At 34.8% G+C, this 17,569-nt stretch overlaps 1 protein-coding gene across 3 annotated transcripts in view; it reads left to right on the top strand.

Annotated features, from left to right (window-relative positions):
• Nucleotides 1-17,569, top strand: part of CDH18 (cadherin 18) — a 510,079-nt gene that overhangs the window by 283,004 nt on the left and 209,506 nt on the right. For all 3 annotated transcript variants that reach the window (XM_037799297.1, XM_037799296.1, XM_037799298.1), the window contains one exon: nucleotides 12,929-13,048. In XM_037799297.1, the coding sequence (XP_037655225.1) occupies nucleotides 12,929-13,048 (120 nt within the window). The remainder of the gene's footprint in view (nucleotides 1-12,928; nucleotides 13,049-17,569) is intronic.

The following is a 17,569-nucleotide window of genomic DNA, read 5'->3' as shown; positions in this document are numbered from 1 at the left end:
GAACAAATAAAATGATGATTCACTCAAGAGAAAAATAGAAATTCAGATAAAATAGAATATTTTAAATAAAAAAAAAACTACTTTGCTTACCCTGTGACAGATGAGATTTTATTGCATTCATGAAACAAGAACAGTATGCAATGAAGGGTAAAGCTTTCAGACAATAAACAATAAAGGTAACATGCTTAAATTAAATTAATAGTGATAGATGACTGAATAACAGATAAGCATAGTTGAAGACTAAGTTGGTGATTTGGCAAATAAACCAGGAAAATTTCCCATTATGTTGAAAAAAAAAGGCAGATGTAGAAACACATAAAAGAGACATTAATAGACAAGGATGATCAAATGAAAAAGTCCTACATTTCCTTGTGGAAAAAAAAAATGATGATGAACAAAAGAAAAACTGAGTGTTCAGCTTGAAAGAAGCTAAATACGCAAGCACCAAGCAGGAAAATTAACAAATTAATTTTAAAAACTTGTATCTAGTGCTACCTTGGAAAATGAAGAAATTTGAAAACATGAGAATGAAGAGATACGTTTTTAAGGACAAATATATATTTTTTGTATCACATGTTTAATGAGCAAAGCTGAAAATGAGATGATAATGGCAAACTTTATAAAAAAATTGTATTTTGAATCTAGAAGCAAATTATGAATCAATTATGAGAGAAAATAAAGGTGATTTCCAATATGCTATGAAATGACTCAGAAAATTTACACCATTTCAGATGTGGAAAGACGAATAAAAATTAACCAACATGCTCTAGATGCATTATTATGGACACCAGCAAAATAGCAAAACTATACCACATTTCTAGAAGGTAGAAGATAGCAGATATGGAAAATGATGAGTGAAAAAATATGTCAGAAGCATTAAAGAATTCTATACAGTCATTTGATCATGGCATCTTAAAAGTTCTCTCATTCTAGTGACAAATGGGAAAATATAGGCTGATATCTTTTAAAATTATTTTCACATTAATTGGCTTTGCAGTGAATACTTTTTGCAAATCAAATGGTGTTTTTACTTCTCTGCTTTTATAATCAAACTAGAATGAGTACAGAAGTGATTTTTACTGAGGAAGAACATAATATAATGTTGTCTACTGTAAAATAAGTATATAGCTGACAAAAATGAATGGTGAAAGGATGGTATAGTATATACACTTTCTCAGAAATCATGTCCAGAACAAAACAGATGCTGCCTAAAATTAATGAAGCAAAAAATATGTATTTAACCATTTTATCTATAGTGTTAAAAGTAATACTCATATAATAAAAATTAATAATGTAATTAAATTGCACAATGGGGAGAGCTATTGGGAGATAATTTAGGTACAGTGCATTCTTCATCTTTCATTATGGTGTATCAAAATCTTTTTCAATGATGATAAACCAGATAATTGATTATTTTAAAATGTATATAAACTATGGAATTATGGTATTTTAGAAATGAATTTATTCCAGTCAACTACTAAAAAATACACAGAAACTGGAGTTCTTCCTCAATGACTGAACCTGGGTGCTAATTGTAAATCTATGTGGTTGTCTGTTATATATTTACATATATAATGTAGTTAATATATAGCTTATATAATGAATATATATTATAATCTTGTATTAACTATAGTGAAATATTGTTGACAACTTTTGTGATCAAACAAGGACAAGCAATTTCAATTCCTAGTGTGTTGTGTTGTTGTTGTTGTTGTTGTTGTTTTGCTTCTGCTTTTGTTGAGTGAAGATTCAATCGTAACAATATCAGATCACCCATAAAAATGCTGACCTTGGCCACAATTATTTTTTCAAATGTAATCTTTTCCAAAGTGTGAAAATTAACATAGTTTGTAGATATCAGCTCTAATTTTTACTAAGAATATGATGTAACATCTGAAACAAGGCAATGGACTAACTAATACAAAAGTTAAACTAGGAATGCATAATTCTGATAATATACCTCTCTCATAAATTAGTCAAAAACAATTCAATATTCTTGACAGGATGAATCTTATATTCCAACTCCACTGATAAAAAAGAAAACTTTTCTGAAGAAAGCATTTTTAAGATGTCTCATTTATACAAAGAGAAGTTACTGGCAAAGTTCTTTGAGAACTATTGAAGTGTTTACAGATATACATGCATATACATGCACATATATATATACACACATATACATATACATATATTTTACATTCTCTCAACATTACAAATCATTCTCAACTAAAGTCTTATTATTTTGTTTCTCATGTAATCAGTAACTCTCCAGAAGATATATTTATCAGATTTGAATACATCCAATAATTTAAAGTTACTGAATGTAAAGAACACCAGCTTTGTATTTAAAAGTACTACCTATATTAGGGTCAAATTCAAGTATAGTACTTAACCTTTATATATGGTAGAGTGTAGTCATTATGTTAAAAAGGGATGGGGCAAAATTGGAGAGAAACTAGTTAATATCTTCTGTATCAGTTAGGGTTCAATCAGGAAACCAAATTCACTACCAGTTAAATGAACAGAGGGGATTGAATATGAGGAACAAGTTATGAAAATAGTAGGTGGACTGAAAATTCAAAGTGGACTTTGAGGTAGCCAAGTCTGGGAGGGATAGTACTACCTGAGCCCAGGAGCTGGGCTTTATTGGATGTACCTTGGAAAGGGGGCTGCTCAGAGGAAGCAGGAACCTTGAAGAAATGCAACTACTAGCAGAGACAACACTCAAAGCAGAGAGAGGGAGGGTGAGGGAGAAAGAGACTGAGAGACAGACAGAGACAGAAAGACTTTGGCTTTCCTGTTTTCCAGTTTCCTTCCAGGACCTCTCATTGTTCAGCTGGTGAGAAAGTCTGGTCAATGTCAGTAAATGGCATTAGTTTCCTGCTCAATGGATCAGGGCAGGAGAGTGTAGGAACTTAATTCAAGAGAAATGGGCAAATTTGTCTATAAATTAAGGAAGGCCACTGGGAGTATGATTATTCTAGTCATTTTTTTATTGCAACTGTTTACTGTACAGTGCAATCAAAGAATGAACATTCTGCAATGCTGCACTGTACAACTAGAGTGCTGTCAGTAACTGGAAGTTGTTTCTCCATAAGTACTCAACCACAATCTCTGGTTTGACGAATTGTGTGTCCACTTGGCCTTTGGCTATGGGGGCGGTACATCTGGACTGCCATTCCACAGCATCAAACAAACATGAGAGAAAAATGCCGACATTCTAACTATCAAAGAAGATTCAACAAATCACGACTGGGATGAGCCAGAGAGTATACCAAAATGAACGAAGCTCAGATAGGAAAAGAGATAAGGCTGGGCTTGAATGCTGCCTTCTTTAATTGCCAATTATATAACCTTCTTGGCTCTCAACGTCCCTATCTTTGTCATTAAATGCAATTTTCTCAGTAGATTGATCTATAATTAATTATGTGTCTGTATCAGAGTGCTCCCCACATCATAGGCATTCAGTACATATTATTTCCTTAATTATTAATTGTCTTCCATTTAAGGAATATAATAGAAGGGATTTTTGAGTTACATGAAATTTCACCATTGGTAGTACCATCAAAAAAATTGGAAGTACACAGAAATTGGCAATAACCATGATTTAGAGAATCACAGTAAAGTACAGTTGGAATAGTGATTTTTGTTTTGGTACCCAGATGTTCCATAACAGTTCTTGCAGAAGGATTTTTTTTTAATTTAATGACTGTTGAGTTAATACTCAACACTTTATCAAATTACACAATGACTAGAATCCAGTGTTATTGTTCTGTTGGTGAAATTAACAGTCCCGTGTAGAATGAAATTTAAGTTTTATCTTGATGACTATTGCTTTTTCACAGTCACTAGGAAAATCTTTTGAGAATTAAGCCCTAAGAGATTCCTTCAAAGGTACTCTCAGCCCTCCTAAATCTTCAGCTTAATTTTGCTCTAAATTCTTGTTCAACAAAAATTGACTTGAGATTTTAGTAGACTGGTGAATCCTGAGAACTCACGCATAACAATTTTCAATCTCAAAGAGATTCTTCTATTAAAATGTCTTATTAAATATTTCAAATAGGTCTTTAGAGACTTTTGAGGGCATCCACTTGTTCTTGCCATTCTAAGCAACCTTATAAAATGTGTGTGCTATTTATTAAGTAGCAGTATAAAAAAACAGAATGAAAAGAATGACACAGGGCAACTCCCAAATGAAGTAAGACTTAGGTTTTATTGTAAAAGAGAGATCTTGAAAGCTTTTTTATGTGCTTAAATATTCTTTTTCAGACATGATAAAACAGTGGCTGAGTCAATAATCCCATGCTTTCAAACAGCTGTGTTCCACGGGAAATATTTCAATTGGAAATATTATATGTGAAATAGCTAATGAAATTTTAAAATTAAATGTACCCATGGTTATTGTTTTTAATGGAGACAGTTGTAAAGATTGAGAGTTTCTTTGGTAATTTGCAGTTTTTTTGGATGGGAAGTCAGTCATATAGGGAAGGGCTGTTGGTTTAATATTAATATCTATTGATCAAATCAATATAATAATGCCCAGGAAAAATTAGATTCTTGTTTTAATATTCTGGCTGAATAATGGATTTTTGGGTATAACTTTATGTATTGTGATTTGGAAATAGCAATGCAGAAGGTAATAATTTTCTCTTTTCCGCCATGTTTGCAATTTGGGCATGTAAGAGTGAATAAAGACATTGAATAGTCCAATATGGAAGACTTTTCTCAGACACAAGTATATGATAATGATAAATTTTGTTCACTTTAGCTACATGTATATATATATATATATATACATATATTTATTGAGATTGTTCACATACCATACAACTGTCCAAAGATCCAAAGTGTACAGTTGCCCATCATGCCATCATACAGCTGTGCATCCGTCACCACAATTAATTTTTTTTAAATTTTTAGAATATTTTCATTACTCTAGAAAAGGATATCAAGACAAAAAAAGGAGACTCAAATCCTTCCATACCCCTAACCACCCCTCCTCTCCATTATTGATTCATAGTTTTGGTATAGTACATTTGTTACTGTTGATGAAAGAATGTTAAAATACTACTAACTGTAGTATATAGTTTGCAATAGGTATATATTTTTTCCTATATGCCCCTCTATTATTAACTTCTAGTTATAGTATCATACATTTGTTCTAGTTCATGAAAGAGATTTCTAATATTTGTGCAGTTAATCACAGACGTTGTCCACCATAAGATTCACTGTTTTATACATTCCCATCTTTTAACCTCCAACTTTCCTTCTGGTGACATACGTGACTCTGAGCTTACCCTTTCCACCACATTCACGGATTATTCAGCACTGTTAGTTATTCTCACAACATGCTACCATCACCCCTGTCCATTTCCAAATGTTTAAGTTCACCCTAGTTGAACATTCTGCTCATAATAAGCAAACACTCCACCTTCTTTAGACTCATTCTATATCCTGGTAACTTATATTTCATGTCTATGAGTTTACATATTATAATTAGTTCATATCAGTGAGATCCTGCAATATTTGCCTTTATGTGTCTCTCTTATTTCACTCAATATAGTGCCCTCCAGGTTTCTTCATCAACCAGTTTCTTTTAAGATGGTTTTGTTCACACACCATACATTCCGTCCTAAGTAAACAATTTTTGGTTCCCTGTATTGTCACGCATTTGTGTATTCAGCTCCATCACCACTATCCATATAAAGACATCTCCATTTCCTCCCCAAAGAGGAGGAAGAGTCAAAGAAGGGAGAGAAAGAAAAAAGAAAAAAGAAAAAGAAAAAAAGCAAAGAGAGAGAGAAATAAAGCAACAACAGCAACAAAAACATGACAGCTAGAAAGCAAAAAAAGGAAAGATAGCATTAACCTAAAATAGAATAAAGAGTCAGATAACATCACTAATGCCAGGAGTCCTGTATCCTTCTCCTATTCCTCCCCACCCCCATATGCATTTAGCTTTGGTATATTGCCTTTGTTATATTAAAGGAAACATAATACAATGTTTCCATTAATTATAGTCTCTAGTTTGCATTGATTGTATTTTCCCCCCATCCTACCCTACTTTTAACACCTTGCAATGCTGACATTCGTTTGTTCTACCTCATGTAAAAACATATTTGTACCTTTTATCACAATCGTTGAGCATCCTAGTTTTCCCTGAGTTACACAGTCACAGTCTTTATTGTTCGTCTTTTGTTCTGCTGTCCTACATGATCCCAGCCTTCCTCTTTCAACCAAACTCACAGTCATCTTTGTTCAGTGTACTTACATTGCTGGGCTACTATCTCCCAAAATTGTTTTCCAAACCTCTCACTCCTGCCTTTTCCTTTCTCTCTGCAGTGCTTCCTTTAGTATTTCCTGTAGAGCAGGTATCTTGTTCACAAACTCTCTCATTGTCTGTCTGAAAATATTTTAAGCTTTCCCTCATATTTGAAGGACAGTTTTGCCAGATATAGGATTCTTGGTTGGTGAGTTTTCTCTTTTGGTATCTTACATATTATCACCCCACTTCCTTCTTGCTTTTATGGTTTCTGTTGTATGGTTTCAAGCTTCCTTTGTATGTGTTGGATCGCTTTTCTCTTGCTGCTTTCAGGATTCTCTCTTTATCTTTGACATTTGATAATCTGATCATTAAGTTTCTTGGCATAGGCCTATTCAGAGCTATTCTGTTTGGGATACACTGTGCTTCTTGGATCTGTAATTTTATGTCTTTCATAAGAGATGGGAAATTTTCATTGATTATTTTCTCTATTATTGCTTCTGCCACTTTTCCCTTCTCTTCTCCTTCAGGGACACCAGTGACATGTACATTCCTAATTATCATTTTGTCCTTAAATTCCCAGAGACGTTGCTTGTATTTTTCCATTCTTTTCTCTATCTGTTCTTTTGTGTGTAGGCTTTCAGGTGCCTTGTTCTCCAGTTCCTGAGTGTTTTCTTCTGCCTCTTGAGATCTACTGTTGTAAGTTTCCATTGTGTCTTTCATCTCTTGTGTTGTACCTTTCATTTCCATGGATTCTGCCAGTTGGTTTCTCAAACTTTCTGTTTCTACCTTATGTACACCTAGTGTTTTCATTATATAGTCCATGTCTTTTGCCACATGCTTCCTAAACTTTTTGAATTGACTTAGTATTAGTTGTTTAAGTTCCTGTATCTTAGTTGAAGTGTAAGTTTATTCCCTTGAATGGACCATAACTTTGTTTGTCTTAGTGTAGGTTGTCATTTTCTGTTGTCTAGGCATGGTTTCCTTGGTTACCCCAATCAAGTTTTCCCAGACCAAAATGGGCTCCAGTCCCAGAAGGAAGAACCATTCAGTATCCAGTTTCCCTGAGTGTGTCTTAGAAAATTGGTACACCCTGTGAGGCCTCAGGTCACTGTGCTTTACTGCCCGGCCAGTAGGCCCCACCCCTTTCCTTTTAGGGAAGATAACACCCCTATGGAGAGGTCATTAACATTTGAATAGACTCTGCCTGTGCTATCTCCACCCTTGTCTGGGTCAGAGCACTGGGAATTAAAAATGGTTGAGGCTTTCTCCACTGAGCCAAAACAGGGACAGAAAGCCCCCTTCAGGGCCAGTCCATGGCCACCCTCCAGCTCTCCAAGGTCAGTCTTCACCCAAAGCCTCTGTCTGCTTGTTGGGGATTTGTATCAAGCAGTCCACACTTGTTAACTAAAACCCCAGTTGGAGCTCAGCTATGCTATATTCACTTGCTGGGAGAGAGCTGCTCTCTGGCTCCAGGAGGCTTTGCAGCTTGGGCTGTGGGGGGAGGGGGAACTCAGATTGGATCCTCAGTTTTTACTTACAGATTTTATGCTGCTATCTTGGGCATTCCTCTCAATTCAGGTTGCTGTATGATGAGCGGACAGTCACGTCTGTCCCTCTGCAGTTATTCCAGATTATTTACTAGCTGTTCCTGGTTGCTTATTAGTTATTCCAGGGGGATTAACTAGTTTCCCATCCTCTCTATGCCACCGTCTTAGCTGCCACCGTCTTAGCTTACTTTAGCTTTTAACCTTGGAAAAAATTCTGCATTAAAATGACCAATGACTCATTAATTTACCTTAAAATGCCAGCAGGCAAATCACTAGCTGTGCCTGATGTTAGAAAAATATCAACTATCAATACCTAATTTAATCTTATCTACTTGTGAAAATAACTTGATTTTATCTCATTTGTACTACATCTGGTACCTAATAGCGTAAGAAACTATCCATCATAATTTGCATGTGTTTTTGTGACTTCTTTCTTCAATCTCTTTTCCCAGATTCAGATAAAGAACTGTTGCAGATTATGATAATAAATGTTTTAATTTCTTCTCACTGGATCTCTAATACACCATAAAGAAGTCTTTTTTTTTTTTTTTAGATTATTTGTTTTTAATGTAAAAAAGGTGTTTTGTTTTCTAATGTAAAAGAATTTCTGAATGCACCCATGGGCTTTATAATTTTCTCCTCTAGACTTCAAATAAGAAAGCAAAATCAGAATATATTTTTCTTTGAGCTTGAAACTCCCATACTAAGTCTCCTTGGTAAGAAACCCTTTAACCATTGGACAAAGACTTTCTCTTCTGTGCCTGCTATACATCACCACCCCTGCTGCATTTTGTGGAGGTCTGGCTTGTATGGGATGATGTTGCATATGTACGTCCACTCCCTTCAGCCATTAATCTCTGCACTCAAAATGACACCCTGACACTATCAGACACCACTGGAGTGCAGTATGGGTAGTGATCTGTTTGCTCTTCCTTGCATCACGTGCAAATGAATTGCCAAATATCTGCTAGACTTACCACATTGAGGTGCATGTAGCTGTTGACGACCATCCTTTGTGACCCACAGTCCAGAGTTTTATATTTTCTCTTTGTCACTTGCACCCTGTCCTGCTCTGCTCACTGCTCACTGCTGCTTCCAGCCATCACTGTGGTTATGCGACTTCTCACACTGGCCTTACTCCTGGGCCTTCTCCTTTCCTTCTTCCTTATTTCACTTGTTACCCCACCCAGGTGGCTCTTCTTTCCCCTAGCAGGGCTGGATTTTTCTAGACACATCAAGCCAAATGGGGCACTCTTTGTCCTCACATGGTGAAAAATGAGCAAATGAGGTGTGATCTGACACTGTTTGTCTTCCTGTTTTTAATGTGGAATGGTAGTTCAGGGACTACTTTTTAAATGTTACAAACCATTTAGACTTCAATCACTATTGCAGAGCCAAAGCTAGTTTCAGAACCTGAGCATTTTACCAGCCTGGTTTCTAATGTCCAGCATTTTACTGTCTTTTCTATACTGCTCTCTCTTCCCTGAGTCCCAGAACTGTCACCATTTTTCCTATCAGATCAAAGATTTGAATTAGTACGTTTTCAATTGTTTAGCCTCATGATGGTCTTGATAGACTTTTAGAAGCAAATCTGGGAACATGACTATACAGTTTATTATTTTTTCTTCAATGAGGTTCCAAGGAAAATGTCTTCCAAACAAGCTTTTATGTGGCAATGTCTATCTGGTGGTATTCTCTGAATAAATTAGAGAGATGAATAGTGGGTAGGCTGCAAGTGCCGGTAACAGCACATGAGAAATCTTTAATATGTTATAACTATTCAAAATGCGTTATGGACCCAGGAACAGTTCTCACCAGAGCAACATGTTAGAAGTTATGGTAAATGCATACATGGAAGCACAGGGAGAGCCTACCTAACCAGAAACTGTCTTCAAAAGAAAGAAATTTGGTTAAAGTTTTAAGTAATCATAAACTTTTGGAAATCTGTTTTTTTTCAAGCCATCTTTTACTGCTAAATATTCATGCCTGGTTAGAATTTGTTGAGACACTGAAAATTAATTAAGGTGGATATTTAAGGAGAATGTTCATTATTGTGGCTTTTTCCAACTCATAGTTTTAGTACCTTTATCCCTGGTATCTCATGACACAGAAACTTAAAAATATATAAATCATTTATGATAATTATAAGCTGGAAAATAATAAAAGCAAAATTAAAATGGAATTTCAACTAGAAAACTAATTAAGCAAACTGAAAACACCAAGCCCATATATCAAGACAGAGTCAAAATTTATACTTAAACCGATAAATGTTACCTGTGCTCTTCAATTTTCTGCCACTAATTTTCAATCTTGGCTAGTTTCCTGCTTGCCATTTAGCAAATATGTGATCATGTTATATGAATTGCAATATTAGCCTCAAATACTTTATGATATGGCCATTAAATATTCTGGCAAGACAACTAAAATTATGATAAGCTTTAAGCTTCTTTTGGATTTTTAGTTACCTAGAATTATTCCTATTATAATTCTTTTTCATTACCATGTATAGGATTTTTAATCAATTTTGTTTTCAGTTAAAAGCATATTTTACTCTAAAAATGGAATGCTCTTTAAAATGGTTGGTTATACATCAGAAAAATATGTATTGGATCAAAGAAGTAAGGCTAAAGTAATTAAGCAAAAAATAATGCCACAGATCTTTTAGCATGTTTAATTTTACCTTTGATTATGCTTAGTAGGAAGAGATAGTTTGCATGTGACCAGCTCTGGAAAATTTATGGTGGAAATTAACTTTTAATCAAATGAGAAAGTTTAGTGCTATAATGTGAAAACTCAAGGTAGAAACACAATACTAAATAAGCCTCACGTTTAATGGACTAGCATTGAGGTAAGAAGACATTGTGTTTTGCTGTTTTTTTAGCTTTTAATTTTGAAACCATGGTAGATTTACATGCAGTTATAAGAAATAATACAGAGAGCTCTCTGGCACCCTTTACCCAGTTTCCCCCATTTGCATCTTGTAAAACCACAGTACAAGATATTAGGCAGTTTATTGAATTGCTACGATCCACCAATCTTAGAGATTTCCCCATTTTTACTTGTACAAATTTGCGTGTGTGTGTGCATGTTGTGCATGTGTAGTGCTGTATAATTTTATAACCTGTGCAGGTTTGTGTATCCACTACCACAGTCAAGATACTGAACAATTCAAACATCACAGGTATCGCTCATGTCATCATTTTATAACCAGACCCACTTCTTCCAGGCCGTCTCCCCCAACCTCTGGCAGCTACAGATCTGTTATTCATTTCTAAAGTTGTCATTTCCAGAATGGTACATGAATGGAATCACACAGTATGTAACCTTTTGGGATTGCCTTTTTCTCAGTTAGTATAAATTCCCTGAAGATTAACCAAAGTCATTATATTTATTAATAATTTCTTCATTTTTACTGCTGAGTAATATCCCATGTAATGCATGTATTCTAGTTTGTTTAACTCTCATTGGAAGCCACCACATCTGGGTTGCTTCCGATTTGGGGTTATTACAAATAAATCTGCTATGAATATTCATCTATAAGTTTTCTGTTTGTGAACATATGTTTTCATTTCTTTGGAATAAATGTCCAAAAGTAAAATTCCTGGGCTAGATAGCAAACATTTGTTTAGTTTTATAAGAAACTGCCAAACTTTACATTTCTATCGACGGTGTATCAGTGATCAGATTCTGAACAACCTTACCAACATGTGGTACGGACATTGTGCTTTATTAGCTCCTAATTTGACATAACACTGTCTTCCTCTTCTGAATGTGGGTAATAAGTAATCATCTTTGTGCTTAGAAACTTAATGTACAAACACAATTTAAAGACGTGCATAATAATATATTATCAAAAACCCATGTACATTTATAATCTGTGAATAAGGATTGTCAGCTGAACTTGGCATACTATTTCTTAATTCTTAATTTAAGTTTCCTGGGATCACTTGAAGAAAAAGAACAAGCTTTGCCCAAAGTTGTTTCTAAGCTTCACCATGGAAGTGTAAACTTTAACCCTTAAATAGTTCTTCATATCAAAATTATTGAAGTAATTAATGAACTGAGAAATTGAAAATCATCAGTGATTCCATATTGCAGTACCAAAATGAATATAATATCTCATACAACGTCGCTTCACTGAAAATAATGGAAATGTTTTTATTTGATGCATAATCCACAATAGCAGGTAGAATTTTTCTAGTTAGGTTGAATAATATTCATTATTAGATGATTCATCAAGTGCATTTAATGAATAAATGAGAGCTCTTACCCACTAATTCTATAATGAAGTTGTATAGGCCTTAATAGATTGATTTTATTTTCAGAATACTTGAAATATGATACAGATGTGTGTAATTATGCAAATTGTGTTTTAAAAATGCAAATGTAAAGAAACCAGCATAATGGCTCCACTAATTTTAGTACCTCAAATATAATATTTTAAAATTTGTAAATTATTTTAAAATGCATGTTAATCATCAAAATAGCAGTGTGATAGTCATATTATGATACCCATCTTAGAAAGATAATTATGTGAGCTCTAGGTAGAAGAGAATAAAGTAGTGAGTTTAGGAGCCAGGGGACCAATTAGGATTCTCAACAGTCCAGGTAAGATATAAAAAGAATGTGAGTAATGGAAAAGGACTCAAAAGGACTGTTTTGATGGCTTGATAGTTTGGTGTCAACTCAACCACCTTTCCACCTACTCAAAAACTATTCCACTTCCAGTTTTCTGAGTAGTTGTGTAGCGTGCGATATATACCCTCACCATACATTTAACTTCACCTTTTATTTAACACCTATTTGATTCTTGCACAGCAGTTCAACTTAACTCTGGTTATATGAGGATCTAACGAGACCCTCCACAATGCTATCAGCACATACAGAGCCACAGAAAATATATATGAATGCATATTTTATTATGGAGCTTCAGTCAGTACTTTGATGGCAGGGAAAAGTGACAAGGAGTATATTTGATAGATAAGCTCAAGATTTAAATTTAGTAGGACTCATCAATTATAGCTCTCCATAGATATGTCAGCATACTCTCTATATGTGTACAAATTAAGCATTTGCTAAATGCCATCATAAACTAAAATTTATTTTCCTGAATGCACAGGTACCTCTGTTCTACAGGTGACAGCTACGGATGCGGATGACCCTACCTATGGGAACAGTGCTCGTGTAGTTTACAGCATTCTCCAGGGACAACCCTACTTCTCCGTAGATCCTAAAACAGGTTAGTGCCCTGATGTTTGATTTGTGTGCAGGTTCGTGGTGCAGAAAAAGGAAACAGTGCTTTTTATTGATGTGTACACTTCTATAAAAGGCATTATTATTTTAGCATAAGTAAAATATTCTTCCTTTTCTTAACGTAATGTAAATGATTCACTGAAGATGAATTAACTGGTTTTCATTATTTTGAATAGCCATTGCTTATTTCCATGCCAGAAAACAAAACAAAACAAAACAAAAAACCAAAAACCTACTTCCTTTGCATATTCATGCAAAGTAAATAAATATTCTCTGTTAAAAACAAATTGAGTGTATTACACAAAATGATACTTTCAGGTGTATTATTTGTTCTGCTCACATATTAGTTTTAACTTTTTGCCAAAGTGGATGAATGATTTATTGAGATTTCCATACTTTATTTCTTTTTGAATTTAGTTGTCACATAAATATTTCGTATTATTTACATCTTGTGATAGATAATCACTGGGGGGAATTGTTATATCTTGAACTGGAATTTTTTTTTTTGCCAAAGAACAAATCCTTAGTCCTCAAATATTGTGTTATGAAAATGAAATTAACTGAGAACAAAGTCAACCACTTATAAACATTTTTTTTCCTAGAAAAATATGAATTCTGCTCCCTTTCCTTGTCTTATTTCTGGCCAAAACAATCATATGTCATGTAATGCAAAAGGAGAATGAAGCTTATTCAGAAATGCATTACAGGGCTAAATTAAAATGGCATGATCCAGAAACTTCACTGGGATCCTTTTGTACAGCAATCTTTTATATGTGACTTGTGTCTCGTTTCCTGGTTGTCACATGATTAAGACAGCAGCTGCACTTGCTTCCAATGGTCACATATATGGATAGATCCAGTGAAGTAAGCCTGGTAAGGTTATTTGTTATATGCAGACCAATACAATGCCAAGTAAAACCTGGAGCCTTTTTGAAATGTGCTTTGAGGACCTATAAATCACTTTCACAGAATTGCCTGGACTGGTGAGAACAGGCTCCCGAAAACTTCTTCATTCCTATCAACCCCAAATCCGTGATTCAGAGAGACTACACTGCTCTCTACATACAGCTAACAATTTTACATTCTAGTACCAATGCTAACCTTCAAAAGGAGCATAGCTACTCCTATTTAAGTAAATATTAAAAATTTAATTATTTTCTGATATTTGGGTTGAATCAGGAAATGGGACCAAGAGGATATTTTCTCTGAAATACCACTGAGAAAGCATGTTTTAAAAATAATTTTACTGTCATCACAAGGTAGTCAAGTATTTTAAAGACACTGAGGACATGAGATAACTCTCCTACTTAGTAGCAGTGAGATCATCATGACTTATTGATTTAACAGAATTAATAAAATCTACTGAACTGGTATGAATAGAGTTCTAACTAATTCAAAGTTACAGATTAATGTTTTGTGTTAATTACACTATTTTCTTACCCTTAGATGGAATCATTGAAGTTAAATAAGCTTGAATTGTACACTTAAGTGAATTTTACAGCATGTAAATTATACTTAACAGCTGATAAACAAACAAACAAACAAAACCAATTGAATATGCTTTGTACACACATCAATTTTTTTTTACAAAATTGACCAGATATTATCAGGAGGGAAATAATCATAGTATTGATGATAAAAGCATAGTGATGTCTTTATACATCAAAATGATAAGAATCATTGCTGGTTCATTGCAATGTGTTTTGTTTCTTCCTGGTAAAATTAAATGGATTTTTATTTGATCCTTCTTTTGTGACTTCACTCCATGTATTCTGCACCTCAGTAGCAACTGGTGAAGGAAATGCTGGGCATTCTTGTATTGATGTCTTTAGCCAAGAGCATGCCTGGCATATACTGGCTATTTGATAATTAGCTACTTACTCAGCCTTTAAACCTAATGAAGCATAATTCATGGAATGCAATTACAAAATAATTCTATTTTGTTCCTCCCTATCTCTTTAAATTTTTTCTAAGAGGCTATTTCTTCCTTGCCCTAGCATGAAAGGCACTGTGATTTCACTGGCTTTCTGAGATTATTCCCTAACCAAATATCTTAAGAATTTAAAATGAAATCTAGACAACCCTAGAATAACCCTAGTTTCTCTCCATAATCCTTCCCTTATAGTTTTTAACCTCCCACTCCTATCTATACTATATTTCACCCAAGCATGATTGTGCATTTTTTTTTTCCTTAGTTTATTACTCTATCCTGGCTTGCTTTTCCCAGGGAAAAGTTTACTTCTTCTTTGGTTGAGGCTCCAGACTCCTTAACTTGAACTAATGTGTCTCTGATCATTGAGCCTCTTATTTGTGTCCCTCCTAAAACATAGCAAATACTCCTTTTGCTCATCTGTAATTTCTTCTCCACTCTGACAGCACCTTAGGACATGGACCTGGTCACCTTTTCATTGTCTCCACCCAGTGACCGACAGTGTGTCTTATACATAGACACATACTCCTAATTTTCTTTCTTGAATGAACATGTGGTTTAACTCTGACTAAAATTTAGTTTATAAAATTTCTGGAAAAAAATATGGAAATTTTTGATATTTCAAAAATTTGTGCTATCTTCATAATATTGTATATAATATAACTCACCCCTGGTCTTCCATAAACACCGATTTTAATATTTTTTCTTCAGTCTAATTTAGGATTTTCACAAATGATTAGCAGCTGTTAGAAAACTAAGTATTTGGGGCATCAGAATGACTAAAATCTTTAGTAAGTTGTGAGGGCGTAAGAAAACTATTCCTGAGAAATAGAACAACATGTTTGATGTGTATATAATTGAAAAATGAATTGCTAGAATGCAAACTCCTTGAGACACTGCATTAATCATCTTTGCATATTCTAAAATGTTTATTACATTCTGTGACATAAGGAAAATTTTCAGTATTTACTTTTATAAAAATAAAAATAGGACTTATGAAAGGGGGAGGGTGTTCCAAAGTGACAGCAGTATCTAGTAGGAAGGACCATTTGTATTATTATCTGTCACAGCCCATGAGGGCCATGCCAGTCCAAAGGCCTAAGAAGACAATGAGCATTTTCTGATACATGAACTTTTTTCAGAGCTTACTTACAGGGTGAGAAGTCATGGAGAGCTCATGATGGCTCTCTCAGGCTGGGCAGGAAATGCGTTCACGGGGAAGATGACCGAGCAATGCAAAAAGCACAGAAGGCCTTTTATAAGGGTTTAAGACAAAGGCCTTCCTAAGGGTGGGGGGAGCATAGATGCAGAAACAGCTTACTTTGACCTGGGGGGTGGTGCAGGAAGGACTAGAATAGCACTTGAACTATTACATTTTGCTCTTTTTGTGAGACTAAGAGCCTCTCACTTCCTGCCTGCTTGCATAAAGTTACATTTTAAGGTCAATTTACCCTTTTTTTTTCTTTACTGGCTTAGAAAGACAATAGGTTAAACATTTAGCTGCCTAGGTCATGCAGACTGCAGTGCACCAAAGATCTGCAGGCCTGTTTTGCTCAGGCCACGGGTTGCTACATTATCATAATTATGTCTCTATTTTAAAAATTTTCTTGTCTTCCACATAGTGAATTCAGATAGGCTGAATGTCTGGATAAGAAAGGATTCACAAAATAGTTGCCTTTAAGCTTTCTTTTCTCTACTCTGTTTTTCCTCTCTATTTCTAATTTTCCCTTATCTTTGGTCTTATGTGCATAACTCTTAAACCTTCTGGGAAGAGTCTTTCCTTTAAAATTCAATTAAAATGGCTCAAAGTCTTGTCCCATGCAATATGGGAAGACACGTTGCTCTCCCCAGTTGTTATGAAGATTCCTCATTTGGGAAGGGGATGGAACAAAACACTTGAGAGGCTGCTTCTATGCTTAATTTTTAACTCTAATGGCTACAGCCCTCTATCTACTCTTGCTAAAGAACTGACTTCTATTGTCTTCATTGCTCAGAATGCTGCTAACACAGGACTTCTGGGGAAACCAGAATTTTATTGAAGTTTCTGAGAATGTGGGAAAGAATTAGAATCCATGCCAAAGAGGAATCAACTTGAAACAGAAAATTAAATATTTCTAAGTTCTTCACTAACCAATGTCACAAACAATTTGCACTGGCTTTCTTATTTCACAGAGGTACTTCTCCCTCACTCTTTGGACCTTTTTTTTCATGTTTCCATCTTTTTTCAACATCTTCCAGGGTGCTCCACAGAAACAAAAACCCTCAATTATTTTATTATGCAGAGTGTTAGGTTGTTGTTTTGCCTCAGTTTTGTCCTCCTGACACATCCAGGGAGCACCGTGCTTCACCAAGAAACACAGAAGGCAGGGATGTTTTTTCCCCTAGGAATTGTCCTTTCTTCATAGAGCTATCTGGTCAAACACAGCCATCTTTTAAATCATACTTTTCCCACTTTCGAACCAGAGAAATCTCAAAAATACAAGGCAATACACTTTGAAAAAGTGAATAGGATTCTAGCCATATGTCTTACCCCTTCATGTATCTCTACCACTCATTATCTTTTCCTATTATTTATGA

The sequence above is a fragment of the Choloepus didactylus genome, chromosome 11 (assembly GCF_015220235.1).
Source record: "Choloepus didactylus isolate mChoDid1 chromosome 11, mChoDid1.pri, whole genome shotgun sequence".
NCBI classification, from domain to species: Eukaryota; Metazoa; Chordata; class Mammalia; order Pilosa; family Megalonychidae; genus Choloepus; species Choloepus didactylus.
This window is presented reverse-complemented; position numbering and strand designations above follow the sequence as displayed.